The sequence below is a fragment of the Camelus ferus genome, chromosome 32, assembly GCF_009834535.1.
Source record: "Camelus ferus isolate YT-003-E chromosome 32, BCGSAC_Cfer_1.0, whole genome shotgun sequence".
Lineage (NCBI taxonomy): Eukaryota > Metazoa > Chordata > Mammalia > Artiodactyla > Camelidae > Camelus > Camelus ferus.
Window position 1 is genome coordinate 11,077,762 of NC_045727.1, and position 20,003 is coordinate 11,097,764.

Genomic DNA, 20,003 nt, shown 5'->3' on the forward strand with positions numbered 1-20,003 from the left:
GACCAGGATTCTCTGCCTAGCTCCGCCACGACCTATGACACTAAGCAGCATGCTCCCCACCCTCCCACAGCTCGTGCCCCGGCTATTGCCGGCTTCACGGGATGCCGCTGCGATCACAAACAGAAACACCCGAGAGCGAGCCTGGCCCCCACCCCACCTTCTTCTGGGCTCACTTAAATATTCTAAATGATTAAATTATAAGTCACTCTAGATGCTGGCAATTTCCTTTGAAATACATGAAAAAAATATGACGGACTGATGGGCACATGGAGGAACAGATGAACAGATGGGTGAGAAGACAAAGCAAGTAAAGTGTTAATCACGAATCTACGTGGTGGGAATGGGGGTGTCCACTGAAAACCTCCAACTTTTAGAAAAGGTGAAAACTGTCAGTTAAAAAATGTCGCAGCAAATGGGATGGACCCAGACGAAGATCATCATTCTAAGTGAAGCCAGAAAGAGAGAGACAAATGCCACATGATATTGCTTTATGCCGAATCAAAAAAAAAAAAAAAAAAAAAAAAAAAAAGACACAAATGAACTTATTTACAAAACAGAAACAGATTCACAGACACAGAGAACAAACACGGTCACTGGGTGGGAAGGGATAAACTGGGAGTTGGAGACTAGCAGATACTGACTACTATATAGCCAACGGATAGCCAAGTTCCCACTGCACAGCACAGGGAACCTTACTCAGTACGCTGTACTAACCGAATGAAAAAGAATATGAAAATGAATACACGAATGTGTACGTGACAAACACGGTGCACACCAGAGACTGACGTAACATTGTAAATTGACTACACCGCAATAAAAACAGAATGCAAAAAAGAGAAAAGTTGGGGAAAATCAGGCTGTGGGCACATACTGTGCCTTCTGTGCCCCTGGAGAAAGTGACCTAAACACGGCGCAACCTGTCTGCCACCCCTCTCCACTGAGGACAGGCTGCAGTGCTGGATTCCAGGAAAGGGGGTGGACCCTGGGAGGGCAGCCCTGGGCTCCAGGAGGCACCTGGTCAGCAGCACCATCCTGCGGCCTCAGGAGCACCCTGACCAACCACCCCAGAGAGAGGCCCTGCTCTCTGAGATCCTGACAACCCGACTGCCCCCAGTGTCAGCTGCCCTGATGCTCCCAGGCCCGCCTGGGGTTGGCGTCCTCAGAACCGGGCCCTCCCAGGGCTCACATGGCCCGATGCCTCCCCACCAGCGGAGCGCACCCCCAGCACTCTGTGGCGAGGGCTCCCTCGGTCGCCAGGCTGCCCTCCCTGGTCGAGCACCGGCCACACTGTCTGTTTCTGCGGGTCCTGCTGGAAAGCAGAGCTTGGGCTTTCCCCGTCTCTCTCTGCTTCCTCCCTCCTGGCACCAGGAGGTGCTCAGCGGTGACTAAACACTGGGAAGCTGACAGTCACGAGAACCCCAGACGTGGTTCTGCACTACAAATGGGCAGGACAGTTCTGCGTCTTTCTCCCCCTTAGACCACGTGCTCCTTGGAGGCCACGTTCAGTCCTGTCTGCTCTGCTCACTGGGTTCTTAACACGTGCCTAGCCCGAGGAAGCACGCGGTGTGTGCGCCCTGAGACCAGAAGACGAGGAAATGGGGCCCACAAACACAAAGGGAAACGACCGTGGAAGAGAACGGCCAGGGAGCTGCTCAGCCCAATCTTCCAGGTCAGGGGTCAGCAAGCCTCGTCTGTAAAGGGCCAGACAAATCTCATCTACCAAAGGCAGCCAGCCCACCTGGCGTGCACACAGGGACAGGAGAGTGGGCTCTGGGAGAGGGAGCAGGAGGGGGAGTGTGGCTGGGTCCTGGGGCTGCCTTTCTTTTCTGTCGGTAGCAACTGACACTGCAGAGCCTAGTAGGTGACACACACTCCAAAGAGGTCGCCCTGCCCACAGGGCGTGAGACACAGGTGCTCCCCAGACTGTCCTGTCCCCGTAGTGGCTCCCGTCTGCACGCCTGCGTTCCCTCAACGCTGCCTGGCTTGGAGCCTGCCCTTTAGGGTATGTCCAAGCAAGGGTTTACCCCCACCTCCAGCTGCCGGGCTAGGAGTCGGGTCTCTTCGGTCTGCTCTCCGCTTTCCCCTGGGGTCGCTGCATCTCCCACCACCACCCCGGTCTGAGCCTCTGGTCTGCAAGCCCCACTGCCACCCTCTCCCGCGACCCTTCCTGCTCTGATGTCAGCCATCCTCCGTCAGTACCGCCGTCCGCCCCAGCCCGGACCTCGGCCACACTCTGTCCTTCTATCCTGTGCTGTGATCAGCAGGGCTGCCGCACTGCGGCACGTCCCTGGTGGCAGTTTCTGGTCAGACTGTCCATGCCCGGTGTCAAGCGGAAAAGCCACGGTTTCTTCTTTCTTCTGCATCGAGTGACACATGGCTTTACAGAAGGGGCAGCCCCGGGTTTCAGAGGCACTCGATGGTGGCGTGACTGCAGGCCCTCAGATCCCTTGCATGGGTGGCAGTCAGGACTCCTGACCCCTCCTTGGTGATGGTGATACTCTACCAGCTGTGGTTCCAGCTCCGCCCTGCCTGCGGATCCCGCACGCAGCTCACACATGTCCCTTCTCCTAGAGGCACGGCCTCCTGCGGGGCCCAAGCTGCAGGCGGCCCTCCACCCTCCGGTGCCTTCTGACCGATTACACACCCGCCCTCGCTTTGAAACACCTTGAGCAGCTCCTGCTCTTGAGCCTGGACTAGACCAACAGTCAACCAGGGACCAACCCCCCGCCTGACCCCAATCTATGAAGAGCTGAAAGGAGCAGGCAGGAGAGGATGGAACAAATGTCGGTGAAGAACCCCGACACCCACCATGGCAGGACCCGTTCCTCCAACTCCAGTACCACTGCGCTGTGGTCACAGCTCTCCATCTCCAGACTTCTAACACAAGCCCTGTTCTCTCCCCATTCATATATTCTCTAAAAACAAGATTTGCATTTCCTTTTTTTTTTTAACACTTAAAAAAAAATAATCGGCCAACAACCTGCACTGTCCAGCACACCGAGGCCCACAAACTCCCATGCAGACCCACAAGCGTTCCTCTTTTTCTAATGACATTTTATCTCTGCTCGCTCTCCCTTGCGAGGATTTGTTTACAGGTAAAGCTCCAAGTACCTGACAAATTTAAGATCTGTATCCTGGCTGGAATCTAGCGGTCTCCTCAAAAATGAGTTCTTTGAGCTTTTCCTTGGGCAAATCATCCAACTCCATGTCAAACTTGAACGGTGCTTCAGCGATGGGCTTGAAAAGACAACATTTAGACAAAAGTGGTTATGTCTTAGGCAACTGTTCACTGCTTCATGGGACGAGCGCGGCTCAGGGGCTGGACTCCACACGCCGGCGTGGGCGTCTGCAGGGCGCATTGCGCTGCCCACGGCACTGGACAAAGCATGAGGAGTAGCAGCGTCCATCTCAAGGTTTCCCCAAATATATTTCAAATGTTTTACTTTACTGTGTATTGAAATCTCAGAAACCTGCTGCTGTTGGGGAGCTGCTGCTGGTGGGGGGCTGTTTACACCATCAAACCCCTGATCCTCAAAGTAAATGCCTCTGATTAAATTCATTACAGTATCTTTAGATGAAGAAACAGTAAGGAGCCATTAGAAACGAAGCTGCACGGAAGAGTGACATTGTGGGAACATGCCCACATTTGTTCAACGAAATGAACCCTGCTTATTTTTAAAATTTAGATATAGAAATGTAAGACCGAAAAGGAAACATTCCAAAATTTTAATAATTATAACTGAGTGACAAAACTACAAAGTGATCTTTCTTGTATTTTTCTGCAAGTTTTCATTTTTCAGTACTCTCTCTATAATCAGAGCTAATTAAGTACGTGCATACTCGATGATAACAGATGAAATCAGTCTATTAATGCTTATATTTCAATGTCAGAAGCCCTGAATGATGCCATGGTGCAGAGCTGACCTGACGGCCACACTGCTGTCGGTGAGTGGACGCCTAGCCCTCCCTGACCTTCCCCGTGGAATCCTGACACCAGGCCTTAAGGGGAAGGAAACAGGGACCCCAAACTGCACTAAGTTTTGGCCTCTTGAAAAGGGGACAACAGAACGAGACGCAGCCACCCTCCTATAGACCCTCCACATGCCATCCGTTTACCCCTCCCGCTCCCTCTGACTCTGGGGCACCACCTGGCCTGGGATTAGGACCCGGGGCTTAGGAACGTCCAGCTCACAGGGCGAGGAAGAGCCCCAGCCCCATGCTCAGCGCTGCCCGTCATGCACCCTGGGGTCGCACCTTCGCAGGGGGCCTCACTCATCTCTGGGGAAGTGACTGAGAAACGCTTCCTCTCCCGACTTCTTCCTTCTTTCACTATCAGCTCTCCTCGTCCACCGTTATCTTTCCTTTCCTCCTCGAGTTCCCTTTAACACACTCTACCTGGTTCTCCCTTTTTAAACAGGACTATGAAGGCCCATCACCTGCATACTCATCATACTAGAAGGAGCCAAACTTTTGGTTCTTACTGCATTTTCTTGGTTATCCTCAGAGAAAGAAGGCAAAACTGAGCCCCCAGAAGAAGCAAAGACCCAAGGAGCTGGGCCCTTCCTAGAGAGAACACGACACGGGGCATGTCCCTGGGACGTCCAGCGTGCACGGGAGCCTGGCCCTGGGTGGGTCACTCCTCACATGACAGCCTCGTGTCTCCAGGGAGGACATGAAGTACCAAGTCCCAAGGGACTGGGGCCCCCACTGACCCAGCTGCTCCCCAGCAGGTATCCACCTCCTCTCCCCCTCAGGGCGGCCACTGCGGTCGGTGCCTCTGCTGCCACAGACCATGATGACGGTCTCCAGCCTTGATCCTGTCCTCCTGTGCTCCCCAGCCCCACCCTGTGCAGGGGCCCCCCAGCTGGGGGACATGGCTGTGGTGGCCTCAGGGCTTTTACCTCGTCACTTGGGTCATAGTACTGCTCCAGGTACGGGTGAGCCAGAGCCTGCTCCACTTCAATCCTCTTGTGGGGGTTGAATGTCAGCATCTTGTCCAGTAGATCCAGAGCTACAAAGAGAACGGGTGTGCAGCAGTGAGAAGCCAAAGGCATAGCCACTGAAATCTGTCCCATTTCCTGTTTAGGTAAACAACCCCACCAACAGCTAAGCTGCATGAGCGGGGCCATGGGGAGCGCAGCCGCCCCCACGGGTTGCTGTTCTGTCTCCAGACTCCTCACACCACCACCTGACGGGAGCAGACCAGATGCAGCAAGGTGCATGCTTAGAAAAGGCTGAATGCGGAAGACCAGGATCCGAACCTACAAAGCCTGGACCAGCCCTGAATCACTGCTCCGGTCTGCTCCGCTCTGCGGGGCCAAGAGCAGAGGTCTCGTGCATGTACTTCCCTTCAGTCAACTCCGAAGTCACTCCTGCAACAGTCAGTTTATCCCTCAACATACAGAGAAGGCCTCTGCCTCCAAGGTCACTGGTCCTCCCATGTGGTTTCAGTCTCCCCTGTCCAGGTCCTGGCTGACAGTCACCTGTGAAGCACCAGCCTCCCAGCCTACTCTGCAGCTTGGCGTCTTTCTCCAAAGCCCCAAACTAAAGGTGTTCCCTCCACCCGGCCGGCAGTCAGCCCTGAACACGTCTTCCACGCTGACAGTGCAGTAAAGGGAGCAAGTGTGGGACCAACAGGGATGAGGCAGAGGGACGGCTAATCAACAGCCCAGCCCACTGGCCCCCAGGCACCAGCTCAGGCCAAGAGGGCAGCCGAAGGGCGTGGCTGACAGCGGCTGGGACAAGGTTAAAGGCAGTGTGAGAAAACACTTCTTGTACTTTGTGTCAGGAGGAGGTTTCAGTGAGAAAGAACACGTGCCGGAAAAGACATCGTTGTTCCGGTAAAGAGCTCACAAAGGGGGGGGCTCCTTTTAAAAATCTCTCCTTTTCTTTGATGAACCTCAGACCAGTGGTGCTCACGGCCCTGAGACACCCCTGAGAAGTCCAAGGGCTCCAACAAACAAGTCTGAGAAACTACTAGGTAGCAGCAAGAACACGTTTTCAGAGAACATTTTGACACTAACAAAACCAGAAACACTGGCATGTCCTTAGTAAAGCCTCGGCCCCCACAGTGGTGACTTCTCATCCGGTCATCGAGCTCATCCCCCTGCACATTAGCACGTGCCACTGAGCTCCAGGGGCAGAAGAGGACAGAAAAGATCACTTTAGTTGTGTATTCACTGTAAGAATGTGTTCTTGGCGAGGAGGGTATAGCTCAGTGGTAGAGTGCACGCTTAGCATACACCAGGTCCTGGGTTCAATTTCCAGTACCTCCACTAAAAATGAGTACGTGAACTTTACCCACTCCGACAAACAGTGTCCCACCCAGAGAGCAGCTGTGGCAGGGGCACCCTGCTGCCCGAGGTCACAGGGCGGGTGCATATGTGGGTGCAGGCGTGCATATGTGGATGCACATGTGTGCTCAGCTCTGCGATTTCCCCACACACCACCCCATCCATCTTCAATTAGGAGATAACCAACATGTAAACCATGTGGGACATAATGAGAAATTCCACAGATAAAGGACTTTTCTCATGTGCATAAAGTGAACTGTGAAAAGCAGTAGCTTTTTTTTCCTTAAAGCACACACATAATGAATTTCTACAGAGAGTACATTTTCAAGTTAACTTTTCCTCTGTCGTCTTTACAACATACAAGCACACGTTAGGAAATCGGACGGCAAAGACATCTGGTTTACAGGCTGGAGAACTTTTCAGAGCAGAGGTGGCTCTCAGGAGTCCAGCCATGTCTGGCCACTGATGGAGGCCAGTCTGGGCAGCAGAAGACAGGGGGTCTGAGAGGCCCTGAGATGGGCGGGGTTCAGAGGAGCCCCGCAAGGGGCAGGACAGTGCCGCGGGACGGCAGGAACTTGGGGACCTGGGCTCACACCTGCATCCCACAGCAGCCCAGGCAGACGGGTGGACCGTCTTACCATCCCTAACACGGGGACCAAGTTGCCTCACTTCCTGCTCCCAATCACCCTCCCCCAAAGCTGAGACACATCCCCACAGACTTTCTGGAGGCAAGACAGACAAGATCCGGGTCAGGCGAAGTCGAGGGCCTAGCCACAGTCAGACTGTGACGATGTTACTCCTAACCCCCACATCCTGCTGACACTACGCAGGACACACTCCAAGGCAACGAACAGGCTGCTCTGCAGCTGAAGCGCATCTAAAACAGAACTTTCTGCTCCTTCCAGTTAAATCCTAGGCCTTTAAACCTCCAGGCAACAACTTCAGAGGAAGAGAGGTTTTTTTTTTTGCCTCTTGAAAAATAACTGCATCTCTAGCCTCCTTTTACTCCAAGTGCTATTTCTGTGTTATTCTCGACTTCAGAGGGAAAGCGAGAAACGGTGAGCAGCTGGCAGTGCTGACCCCGCACTCCAAGCGCCTGGCTGTCCCGCCCCCACCACCTGGCATCCGCAGCAGCGCTCAGATGCCAGGAACCATGTTGCCTGGGCACATGCCTCCTTGGACAGATGTCACTTCCCCGAAAAGACTGGAAGTCCCCTTGAGGCCAGGGTGACATCTGACCATGGTCTCCAACTCTCTCCCTGGTGGCCCCCCAGAGCCCTACCTTCCTTTACCTCCGGTGGCTGTGCAGAAACGTGGACCCACCCTTCTGGCCCGGCAGTCCCTTCTCCCTCCCAGCCTGCCAGACCTGGGGTGGGTCCCCTGACCGGCTCTCCAGCAGCATTCCAGGTCCATCTTACCCACCTGGCAAAGCTCTGGTCCTAGATCAAGGCCATCTGTCACTCCTCTTCAGCTCGAATTTCTGAGCAGGGCCAGAGGAAGGGCCACCTGTGCAGACTGCACCACACCAGTGCTTCTCAGACCTCCTGACCTCTAAGCCCTGTTCCTACAAACCACCAAGGATCGATTTAAAAAAGTAGCTAATTCAGCTCATGATTCAAACACCCGCACAGCACTTTCCTCTGGGGAAACCACAGCACTCAGCATGTGGCAGACAGGCTGTGTCCTCATCCTCCTGATTTGTCCAAAATCACAGACCTAAGTGGTGGTGCCCAAGTCTCTATTCAGGAAGCCAACTCCAGGCATATGGCCTCACGCTGTGCGCAGCCTCCAACAGAACAGGACGGGGAACCTTCAAATGTTACTCAGTTCAGAACATTTTATCCCTCTCGTCCACACCTGACTGGGTTTAAATTTTAAACTTTTATGTGATTAAATCTGTTTCTTTCTTTTATGTCTGTCTTCTTGGTTTCTTTTTAAAGCTTAGGAAGATTTTCTTATTTTCATGCAGAGAGCAGAAAAATACTGACTATGCCAAATATTGTTACTTTTTAACAGTATGACTTTTTAAAAAGCATTTAATCATCAATTCTTTTGGATTCACTTTGATGTGTGAATAATGATTTAAACTGTTTTTTTCCAAACAGCTATTCAACTAACCCAGTACCATCTGCTGAATAATAATCATTTCTTCCCCCTCACTGCAGTAATTTTGGAGAGAATCCTAGATTCCTTTGAAGAGAAACCTAGGATACTACTGGTTTAAGGGACTCAGTAGTCAGAAATTTCCAAGAAACGTAGAAAAACATCCAACCTCACTCCTAATTAAAGAGACACAAATGGAAGCACCCCATCTCCTCCTACTCAGCTGGCAAGCCCAAAGGTTCAATGCCCAGAGCTCTGGAACAAAACATGTGACAGAGCTGCCCGACTGCTGACACAGAGAGACCCACCGGCCTGCTCCTCATCAGCTGCGCCAAGCCTGACCGCAGGGGTGTCCGGCCGGCCTCCTGATTCCTGCTACTGTGATGAGTGGAAAAAATGCCACTACTGACCTTTCAGTGTTCATACCGCATATAATGAATAAAAATGGGCACCTTTTTCTATATTTAAGAGACACTTACGGGGGTAGGGTATAGCTCAGATAGTAGAGCACAACTTAGGGTGCACAAGGTCCTGGGTTCAGTCCCCAGTACCTCCTCTAAAAATAAATAAGTAAACCTAATTACCCCCCCCAAATTTTTTTAAAAAGAGACACATTTGTTTTTCTGTGAACTATTATTAACCAGAGTTAAAAGCACCAGTGTTTCAGCTTGAAAGTTTCCATCTCCTCAGTTCCCCAAGGTCTGCCATTCATTTCTTTGTCATTTTCATGCCAATCTGAACTTTCAGCTACATGCATACAGGTTCTTAAACCTATCTTACTGCTGTCCTATGTCCAGGGCCTCAAAAAAGACACTCCTCTATTTAGTAAGTGAACGTATTTACATATATTACAGTAAAACCCAGAAGCAACCTAGTGGCAGATTACATCCCGCCCCCAAGTCTCTGCAGCTCTTGCCATAGTGGGTGGGTTATTTCTCCTTCTTGGATCTGGGCTGAACTTGTGATGTGTCCCAAGTAGCAGACGTGGCAGAAACGTGCTGTCCTGAGACCCTGAGAGGCCCTGAGCGTCTGCTCTGGCCCTTCTGGGATGCTGTTGCCTCAGGAGCCGCCCAGCCAGTCTCCCGCTGGCGGAGGGTCACGGCGTGGAAATGAACCAGCTGCAAGATGCTGTGAGGCCCCTCAAGGCCACACAGGCTGAGGTGAGCGAAGCAGACTCCCCAGCTGCGCCCAGAACGTGGACCTACAAGCAAGTGCGTGCTGGTGGGTTTTGTGGGTAGTAAGGGTTAACCTTAGTAAGGTCCTCCTCTGCATCTCATTTCACAAGGCGCCAGCTAACCTAGAGACACTTGCGTTTTGTTTCACCAAACTCCTTGTGTGTTTCACATGTCAGTGTCACACGGAGGCTGTCTGAAGGCCCCAGGCTGCAGAGTGGGTGGTGTTGCAGCAAGAGAGAAGGGAACACTATGCAGCCGTTCTCAGTAACCATGGAGACAGACAGAACTCGGATACTTAAATGACGAAGTTTCAGTCTTGAGATCTCAGAATCTAGACCTAGCAGTGCCAGTGGTCTGATGTTCACACAACCTGGTGACGCAGCTACTAACACTAGCCCTGTTTTATAACTGGGAAAACAGAGGCCCAGCGAGGCTGAGCAGTTTGTCCACAGGGCACACACTACTAACTGGCCGGGCTGCAGACTGAACCACGCTCACAGCTGACGCTCTCAACACGGGACGCTGCCTGCCCGCCTTTCACCCCATTCCGAGTGCATTCCTTCCCCGAGTCTTCACTAAATCCACCCAATGCCTGCATTTCAAGTCACTCTACTTGAGTGCTGTTAACTATTATCTGAATGAACCAACCTCAAAGTTCATGACCTTAACACCTAAAGAAAATAAGCTTAAAAAAAAAAGCCTCAGAAATCATTTAATGCAGATCATGACTAACTACAGGAAACAGTGAGGGAACACACAGAAGGAAAGCCTGAGAGTTCTCCTTTTCCTGAAGTCTCAATTACGCAGTTTTGTTAACTACACAACTCTGTACAAGGCAGCTCAGGAACCAGGTCTAGGAAACACACCTGGGACGCCGCAGCACACAAGCCAGTCTAACAGTGATACGTGCAACGTGTGTAAAGTTCTACTCTAAGAAGTCCTGCAATCACAATGCACGACGTCATCATGTAACTAACTTAACAGGCAGATGCTGTACACGTGCTGGTAGAGCAAACGTTAAATGTTATTGTGGGTCCTGGTGATAAAGACTATTTCTTATTCTTTTAAGCACCAAGTGTTCCTGGAACTTGGCTCAGGTCAACACTTACATTCAACAACTAAGTAGACCACTGTTAGGTTTAAAAACATGTATACACATATGGATGCTCAAGATACAATTCTATGAACAGCAACCATTAGGGAATTAATTATAAAAGAATTTTACATAAATAAATATTTTTTAAAATGTAAAAAATAAAAGTCTTTATGTATCTATATAACTAAATCACCATGCTGTACACTAGAAATTAACACAACATTGTAAACCAATTATATACTTCAATAAAAAAATTTCCTGATTTTTGAAACTTTTTTTTTTTTAACCAAAAAATGTTAGCTTTCCTAATAAAGTCAAATTTTGGTAAAAATATCACGTTGTGCAGGCAGATAGACATGGCAGGCCCAGCACCCATGTGCCGGCGAGCTGCTCTCTGGTCCCCGGGGGTGAGACTGGCTCCCCATCTGAAGTCAGTGATGAGCCACCCCACTCCCTTTTGCCATGGACCCAACTATGGATTCGGATTCTGGAGATTAGGATGCAGATGTCTTCGGGGATGGGGTCATTATTCTGCCTACCATACTTTTATATCAATGTAAAGTTCAAAAAAAATAGCTGCCTAATATATGTAACGGATACACGTTAAATGAGAATGAGGCTAATCTAATTATTAAACTTAACTTACAAAATAGCAAAGACTAGAATCGAATATACTCACTTTTTTCACGCTCTTAAGGTGTTATATTAGGAAATCCTCACCTAACCTAAGGTCACGAGGATTCTACCCTGTTTACTTCTCAAAGTTTTATAGTTTTAGTCCTTACATTTAGGTCTATGTTCCATTTTTAGTTCAGTTTTTTTCCCCTTGCACAGAGATGTCTAATTGTTCCAGCACCACTTGCTGAGGAGACTGACACAGGCACCAGTGTGGATAAATCTTAATCTCAGATGCGTCATGCTGAGTGGAAGAACCCAGACACAGGAGGCTGCGTGTCTGTGACATTGTGTAGAAGGCACAACTACAGGGACAAAAATCAGCTCAGAGACTGTTGGGGATGAGGCATGGAAACTGACTCCAAAGGGACAAGGCAACTTTTGGGGATGATGGGAACGCTCAGGGTCTTGACTGTGGTGGCGGCTGCAGGACTGTATAGGTTTGTTAAAACTCAAAGGCTTACACAACCTAAACGTAACTACTCATATAAACCCGACTTTAAAAAGCATCAATGACAATGTGAACCTAAAAAAATGAACTTGATCCAAGTTAAAAAGCAGCAAAGAAACTAAAAGGTGAAGAACCAGACAGTCACCTGCAGACCCCCTGACCCCATGGCCACCACTCCTAAATCAAAGGTTAGAAAGCAGTGGCGAGTGAGCCCCAAGTAAGGCCCTGCCCAAGAGCCGCAGGCTAGGGGCCCACCCACTTAAGAAATAGAACCAACAAACAAATAGAAGGCTAAGCCTCAGAAAAATAATGAATGAAATAATATTTACCTTTGGAGTCAGCATTTGGGAACAGCCTGTTCCACGGCACCTTATTTTTGTGTGGAAGAGAAAGCAAGTAGTTTCTAGCTTTTAAATTTATAATACAGTTCAGGTCTTCCTGTGACGGGGATCCGAGAATACCTATCAGAGAGAACAGCCAGCTGTCAGGGGTGGAGACGGAGGTAAAGCACCTGCGCAGCACCCGCAGCGGGGCAGACAGACCCTGACATTCTCGTGTCTTCCACCCCCTCCCCGTTACCTTCTGTATCAAGTTTTTACGAGGGTCCTTAATGTTTCACATCAAGGAAGACCAAAAGCTCATTCTATCACAGGTGAAAGCATTGCTAGACCTCTTCTTAACATCGTGAAGTACTCTGATGTAAACTGGGCAGGCGAACTGGGGACACCTAGCGCCCCATGTGCTCAGGAGCCTTACCCAGAATGTGGTTCAGCTGGTCGAGATAGTGCTTCCCCGGGAAGATGGGCCTGTTGGACAGCATCTCTGCCAGGATGCAGCCTACAGACCAAATGTCAATGGACTTGGTGTAGCCCTGCAGGGAAGGGAGAGAAGATGGAGAATGACATCGCGGGCCCCACGACACAAGGCTACCCTAGTGACAGGCAGGGCTGCGGGGTGTCAACCTCCCCTTGGGCTCTGTAATTCAAAAATAAATGAAGAGAGCACAGACAGACAAACAGTCGCGTGGCTTTCTTTTAAGACGCTAAGCAACCAAGAGATTACTTGATTTCATTTCTCTCCTCAAAGTGCATTAACTTATAATTCGACCAGAATTTCTTAAGTATACTTCCTTTCTTTTTTCAAATAATTTGAGAGAAGGAATTAGAATCCTTTTAAGCCGAAGCTGGAAAAAGGAGTAACAACCGTTGCTCTAGGACATTTGTGGCCCACTTACTCATTCTGGAAACCAACTCAAAAGAAAGGGCACTGCTGCGTTTCCAGAATATCTTCATCCATGTTGCAAATCATTTTTTTAAACCCTTGATCTCTGAGGGAAAAAAAGTTTGCTGGCTTCATCACATTTTTTACTAATCTCTATTTCTTATCTTCTTTTTCTATTCATTTTACAGGTATGTACTTCTTTCCTTCCAGTGGAGGTACCAGGGACTTCACCCAAGACCTCACGCGTGCTGAGCTCCCACCAGGAGGAGGCCGCCACCCTGTGGTATTCACACCCAAACATGCGACACAGAACTGAGGCACGTGCTGCAGGACAGTGGACCCGCACCCTTCCAAAGCATCAAGGCCAGGACGGCTGAGGAACTACTTCAGACTAAAGTAGACGGAAACAACGTGTGAGCCTGAATGGGGGGGGGGGGCGGGAGGGGGGAGCTGTAAGGCTTACCACGAGGACATTGTCCAAACTCTGAGCCCCAGTTGGGCGCCAGCTACGGGGTCAGCTGTTTGTGGCCCTATCGGGCTGGACAGTCCTTGTGGCCGGGCCGTCCTGCGAGGGGCAGGGCGCTCAGCAGCAGCTCCAACCTCTGACCACTTGATGCTGGCAGCACCAAGAGCCAAAAATGTCACTAAACATGATCCAATGTCCCCGGGGAACACTCAAGCCACTGTCCTTAGGAGTAAAACACACACTGAAATGTTCAGTTGTAAAGGGTGCGCCCACAATTTATTCTCAAGTGACTCAGAGAACTAAACACACACACAGAGAAAGAGAAAGCAAATGGGACACAGGACAAAGAGGTGGTGAGCCTACACCGGAGGCGAGGGGTCCTGGAGTTGGACCCAGCAGCCCCGCAAGGGGGTCCAGAGCCCCGCGTGACCTCCCGCTCAGGATCTGAGAGGTGATGCTCCTTTTCAAGCCACTACCGTGATTCTGTTTTCCTCTCCACATGTGTGCAGGGGGCATTCCTAGAGGCTACCCGGCGTGGCTCGGTATCACACAGGAAGTGTGTCAACAGTCAGGATCCGCGCAACACAATGAACCAGTATTTTCCATACGCTCGGCCTTACAAAATCACGCCTGGGTCTAAGTGTCAGGTAGAGCAATGGGTTTCAGTAAAACAGGGCAAAGGGTTCACTGACATTGCTTCAGACTCCACAGTCCAATTAACCCCTTGCTGCTAGATTCTGTGTGGCACCAAAGAGCCACAGGCAGCTGCAACACTACCCACAGTCCCTTTTCCAATGACGCGTGAAGACCTTTCCTCAATAACTTAAACCAAAATGACATGTGTCAGACTGAGTGCAGAACCAGCTGAGACTAGCAATTTTCAGATTAAGACAGTCAATGAAGAGATCTGCAAAATGAAAACATCAGTCTTCTCACTAAAATGTTTTTGTTGTGGAAAACAGTTTAAAATGAGGAATAGCTACTTTAACATTTGTTTTAAAATAAGTTAATTTTTAAAATTAATCAACAATATATGTAGAAAATCACATTTTGCAAATCTTAATACAATAACCGTCGGAGGCACTGGGGAGTCAGGCTGCAGAAACAGAAACTTCACTCATGTGGCTTCCAAGAATCCGCGGGTTTGTGCCAGCAAAGTGTGGCCTAAAGCCCCTCAGGAGGAGAAACCCGTCCCAAGAACTCAGAATGCGAACCATTCCACAAAGCAACACACCCACACTTGGCAAAGCAGCCAGCATGAAGACAGGAAGGGTGGAAGGACCGTCCCAGAAGAGCATGGGGCCTGAAACCAGATCAGATCACAGACTGAAAGCAAAGCACAAACAGGAGTAGAGGACTTTACTGGGGGGGGGGGTGCACGACTGAGCCGTCACTGAACGAACGCTGGCCATCTTCGGTGCATGCACCAGGGCGCTGCGGCCGAGGGGAAAGCACCCCCACCCCCTTTAAGGAGGATCAGGACACTCCCAGTGTTAGTCTAGGAGCAGTGCTAGTTTATGTTGGTAGAATGTCAGAGGGTCTGACACAAGGCAGGGGGCGGAAGTACTTTAGTAGTGACTTGAGAACCTAGGGGAACACTGGAGCTCACTGCACACTCAGTTCTCCCACAGGACTGAAAATGCTCTAGTCAACAGAAAACCCTGACTGCCTTACTGGAAGCAGCATTCTCAGGCTAGACAGGCTGCAAATAGAAAAGGACTCAGATTCAGTTTTCAGCAGAGGCCACCCTCCTGGCTGCGTCCCTGGAGGAGGACGAGAAGTGAAGACAGGAGCACTGAGTCAGGACAGAGGCCTGCGGGAGCACGAGGCCACCAGGATGCAGAGCAAGGACACCAGGATGCAGAGCGCGCCCACGGCTCCCTCCAGCGGGCCAGATGGCCAGTCGGCAGGCAGAACCAGGTGAGTGGCTTATTCGTCATACGGACTAGAAGGCAATCCATACAGCAGTTTTCTCTTTGAAATACCTGTTTCACTAAATCCTTGTTTACAATGGGATTTATTTTAATGGGATTTTACTTTTATTGCTAAAATGAACAAATGTATGATTCCAAGAAAAATGAACTGCTTTAAAGGAATTCCATGTCCTCACAGCAGCCATCCGGCGTTCACCCCCAGCCCTCTTGCTCATAAAGGACGGAGGAAGGGAGTACCTGTTCCCTTCCTCCGCCCCCACCAGACTCCCAGGATGCTTTCTGGCTCCTACATCTCAACACGAGGGCCAATGTCTATTTGTACAACTTTCTTCATGTATCTTAATGTTCCATTATGCTAGATGGAAGTTCGAGAATCTCAACCCTGAGATACTGGATACAGGAAGTATGTCAGGCCCCCTGAACTCTCAAATCTGACACCTTATTCAAATGCTATCTGCAGATGACGTGTTACAAACACACATCTCCACGGCAGCCCGCAACGTTCACCACCTTGCTCACAAACCTAACAAAGACTCCATACTTCACTTTTTCTGGCTTTTATAAATTTTTCAATCATTTCTCAGGACCAGACACAGACTGGTTAAAAGAGGGTGCCTGTGACCTAGACGCACGTCACGTGGAAGCAGGACCAGCTCACAATTCTGAGAACTGTAATAGTTCTTGTTTTTCCACACCTATGTTTTCCTCAAATCACGGTCTAATTTGGCTAAAGAAGCATTCTTCATCATCAGATAAACCTGACCTTCACAGCAAAGCTCTGTCTGCCCTTCCAGGAACGCAGGCTATCGGACGACCCCACACAAACCCAGCCCGCCCCGGCAGCGACAGCCCAGGAGTGATGGCTGCCCCGGGCAAGACTTCAGAAGAGCTGACCGAGGGGTTGGACATGGAGCATGCATTGTCACAGCCACCAGACAGGCACCTCCTTCAGTTCCACAACAGGTCAGCATTACCCCAGCTGAGGCGGAAAGGCCAAAACCCAGGGCCCAGAAGTTCAGCACTGAACAGCAAACTAAGACGGTGCTCTGGCTCTGACCAGACTGGCCAAGCCCCAGCCTGGCTGCAAACAGGCTGCCTGAGAGGGAGGCTCACTGCAACCCACATCCAAAGTGCTTCTGCCTCCTGGTTTTCTGTTTATGCAAACTTGGTCCTTACCTTGGAATTTAACATAATTTCCGGAGCCCGGTACCAGCGCGTGGCTACGTACTCCGTCAGGAACCCTGTGTGGTCATGGTCCGGATCCGCAACACGGGCCAAACCAAAGTCACAGATCTGAGAGAGAAAAAAACGGACACTTTCTTAGAGAGTCTAAGTAGTTTAACATCAAGCATCGTAAACATGGAGAAAACCACAGCAACAATGACAGTGAGGACCTGCCGCCTTACGATGTGGCAGGCGCGTGGCTAGAAATCTACAGACTCACTCTCATCCTCACAACCCTCCAAACACTATCTGCTTATCCCACAGCAGTCAGGCTTAGGTTAACTGATGAAACCATTCTACATAGAAATAAAGTCACCAAAACCAGCCCCTCCTGCCGCGTTCTTAGGGAGGTCACGGCCAGGATCGGCTCCTCAGCCTGCACACACTCTCCTTCTCTGACTTCATTTCCTGCCAGCTCGCTGCCCTCAGGGTCCTCCTGCTTCCTCCGTGTAGTCAGACCCACTCCTGAAGCTTCAGTAGATGCTTCACATATAGAAGATGAATTTTAAAAAAAAAAAAATACAGCTTCTAATTCTCCTGACTCACAAAAGTACCTGCTGGCCTTTCACCTGGCCCTCATCCTCCGAGATGCTGGTGATATTCCAGGCTCCACTACATACAAAACGTTAACTACAGGGGTGGTGAGAGGGGTGGGTATAGCTCAGTGGTAGAGCGTGAGCTTAGCATGCACAAGGTCCTGGGTTCAATCCCCACTGCCTCCATTAAAATTAATTAATTAATTAAAGCCTACTTACCTCCCACCAAAAAAAAAAAAGTAACGACAGCACATTTAGCCCCATCCAACTGCAGGATACCTACTCCTTGGCCCCTGGGGAACTAGCCCGAAAAAGAGACAAGTTAACAAAGATAGGCCAGAATACAGTATTAGGCAGCCTGGAAGACTGAGATGACTTTGGAGGTGATAAGGGTCTGAGCTCAGGCCATAAAAGCAGAGACAAGGAGGAACTGACGGGCCTGAGATATTTTTAAGATCTTCGTGGACATCAGCCCATATTGTATGTTTAGATATCCCATATTGTATGTTTCCATAATTCAGAAAGGCTCTGAAAGCACCCAAGCACCTCACCCCGTCTCCCTCCAGCCGCAGACGTGGGCACCACGCTGAACCTCTGACCCCACCAGCCCCACCGCCCGCTTCAGCTGCTGCATTCAAGAGGCAGCATGTGTCTGTGTTGCACAACTTCCGTCTCTTGACGTCCTGTCACTGCATTTTCAAAAGGAGCAAACACCACATCTGCCTCCCTGGGCACTCACCCCAAGGCCACTCTCGACACGCACTCCGACAGAGCTGCCTGGAAGGCAGTCTCAGGCCACAGGCCCTCCGTCTACACCACCCAGCACAGGTGCTGCCCCGCCTATCCAAGCCCACCTGCCAGCGGGCACCATCGCAGCCTCGACAGTCTCCGGCTGTCAGAGGACCTGGGGAACGTCTGGGCAGAAGCCTTTCAGAGGGATCACGGCAGCTCTAACTTCAGCCTGACTGATTGCAACAGACCTGCACCTGATTTGTGTCTTTGAAGCCTTTTCCACCAGCCCCTGTGGGGCACAATGGAGGAAGGCTTCTCTGTGCTCATGCAGGAGCGCGGGGTCCATGAGCAGCATGACCCCCATGAGCACAATTTCCAGCTCAGGAAGCAACGAAGGGTGGATTTCTTCGTCCCACCCAGGGGGAGGCCTTGGAGCCATCCAGACATTGCTCGGCAGGCTGCACAACCACCAATTCACATCAACTTGGTGTGGCTTCAACCTTCAATGTGCCTGTGACCCACAGTTTCTCTTTTTTCAGGGCTAACACTTCATCCTCTGATCCAGGCTCAATCGGAGCCCAACAGTCTGCCTCCTGCTGTGTAAATGGTCACACGCAGCCACGCAGACTCGCGCACTCAGAGAAGAGTCACCGTGCCCGCTACGCTCAGCATCACGCAGCTTGCACAGGTCTGGACTTGGAACACAGCTTTTGTGGGTCACCAGAAGCACAGAACAAATCCCAGATTTAAAAAAACCCAGAATATAGGAAATTCACAGACCAGTGAGGCCAAGTATTGAGGCTGATGCCTGCAACACTCCTCTGGGAGCGTGGACGTGGACAGAAGCTGCTCCTTGAGGCTTGATGAGATCCATGTCTATAAAGACAGGGGTAAGTGGTGTGAATGACTGTGAACACAGCTGTACTTTCTAAAGAGGGCCACTCCAGTATAAATAAGCTTTACCGACACTCTTCTTATAAGCTCTGTGGTTGAACCTGTATCGAGAGGGCAGGATCTATCTTCCCTCCTCCTGAATCTGAGCAAAGCTCTGTAACGATCTGAACACAACAAAGAGGAAGTGATGCCATGTGACTTCTGAGGCTGCATCCTAACCTGTAACATGGCCTCCACCTGGCACTGTCTCTACTGCGGTACTTGGAACCGTCTGCCCAGGTAGTGAGGATGCCTGGGCCACAGGGGCTACACGTGGCTGTCCCTGGTCTCGACTGCCAGGTGTATGAGAGATGACTTTGCATCCTCTAGCTGAGGCCTGTATGTGGGAGCAGAGACCAGTCACCGCCGGCCACTGCACCCCGACTGAATTCCTGCCCTGCAGAAACTGTGGGCTGAAACACGATTTCTGTTCCAGGCCTCAAAATTCTGAGATGACGTTACAGAGCAAGAACCTGCTAACACGTGGTACTGGAGAGTGCTTGTGACGGACAGACACTTTCTGAGGAGGACCCATTTGAAATGACACTGGAACACTGAAGCGACGCCAGCCATCGGAAGGGCTCGGGACAGCCAGAGCAACGCCCCAGACAGACTAGTGGGGCGGGTGTGCAGGGTGCACTGGCTCCTGAATTGGCTGTTTCTACATTTCAACTGCTGGTGCCTGTAGCTTGTCTGAAACTAGCTTTTACTCGCCTGCAATCTAATTCCTCCGCTAAATTCCTAAGTTTAATTTCTAAAATGTAAGTCATCTTCCTGGTTCAAAAATCTTTTAACCAATCCCTTCGGCCCACTAACTAAAAGCCCAAGTTCTTTAAGCGAAGACCACTCGCACACAGCCGCCAAACCGTCCTCCTGCACTCAGCTCTCCCACCATCACCTTTACCCTCCCCGACTATGCAGCGCCCTCTCAGTGAGCCCCTGCCCTAAACACTCACCATGAGAATTACCTCTTCTGAGGAGCTTCCCCGGGATCAAAACCAGCCCCAAGAATTGCTCACTCTTCTGAACGCCCCTAACACTTTGTTAGACGTACACACCCGCAATCCATGACAGTTACCTGTGCAGAGGCCCAGGGCCCCGGCTGCAATGTAAGTCCCTAGACAAATGCAACCCTCACTCACTTTTTATTCCTAAATGTCCTGT

General features: G+C 50.5%; 1 protein-coding gene across 1 annotated transcript in view; it reads right to left on the reverse strand.

Moving 5' to 3' along the window:
* MAPK1 (mitogen-activated protein kinase 1) overlaps positions 1-20,003 on the reverse strand; it is a 71,522-nt gene that overhangs the window by 5,223 nt on the left and 46,296 nt on the right. The window contains exons 4-8 of the mRNA XM_032471841.1: positions 16,591-16,707; positions 12,550-12,664; positions 12,123-12,254; positions 4,902-5,011; positions 3,112-3,237 (exon numbers count right to left, since the gene is read on the reverse strand). Coding sequence (XP_032327732.1) covers positions 3,121-3,237; positions 4,902-5,011; positions 12,123-12,254; positions 12,550-12,664; positions 16,591-16,707 — 591 coding nt within the window. The 3' untranslated portion in view covers positions 3,112-3,120. The remainder of the gene's footprint in view (positions 1-3,111; positions 3,238-4,901; positions 5,012-12,122; positions 12,255-12,549; positions 12,665-16,590; positions 16,708-20,003) is intronic.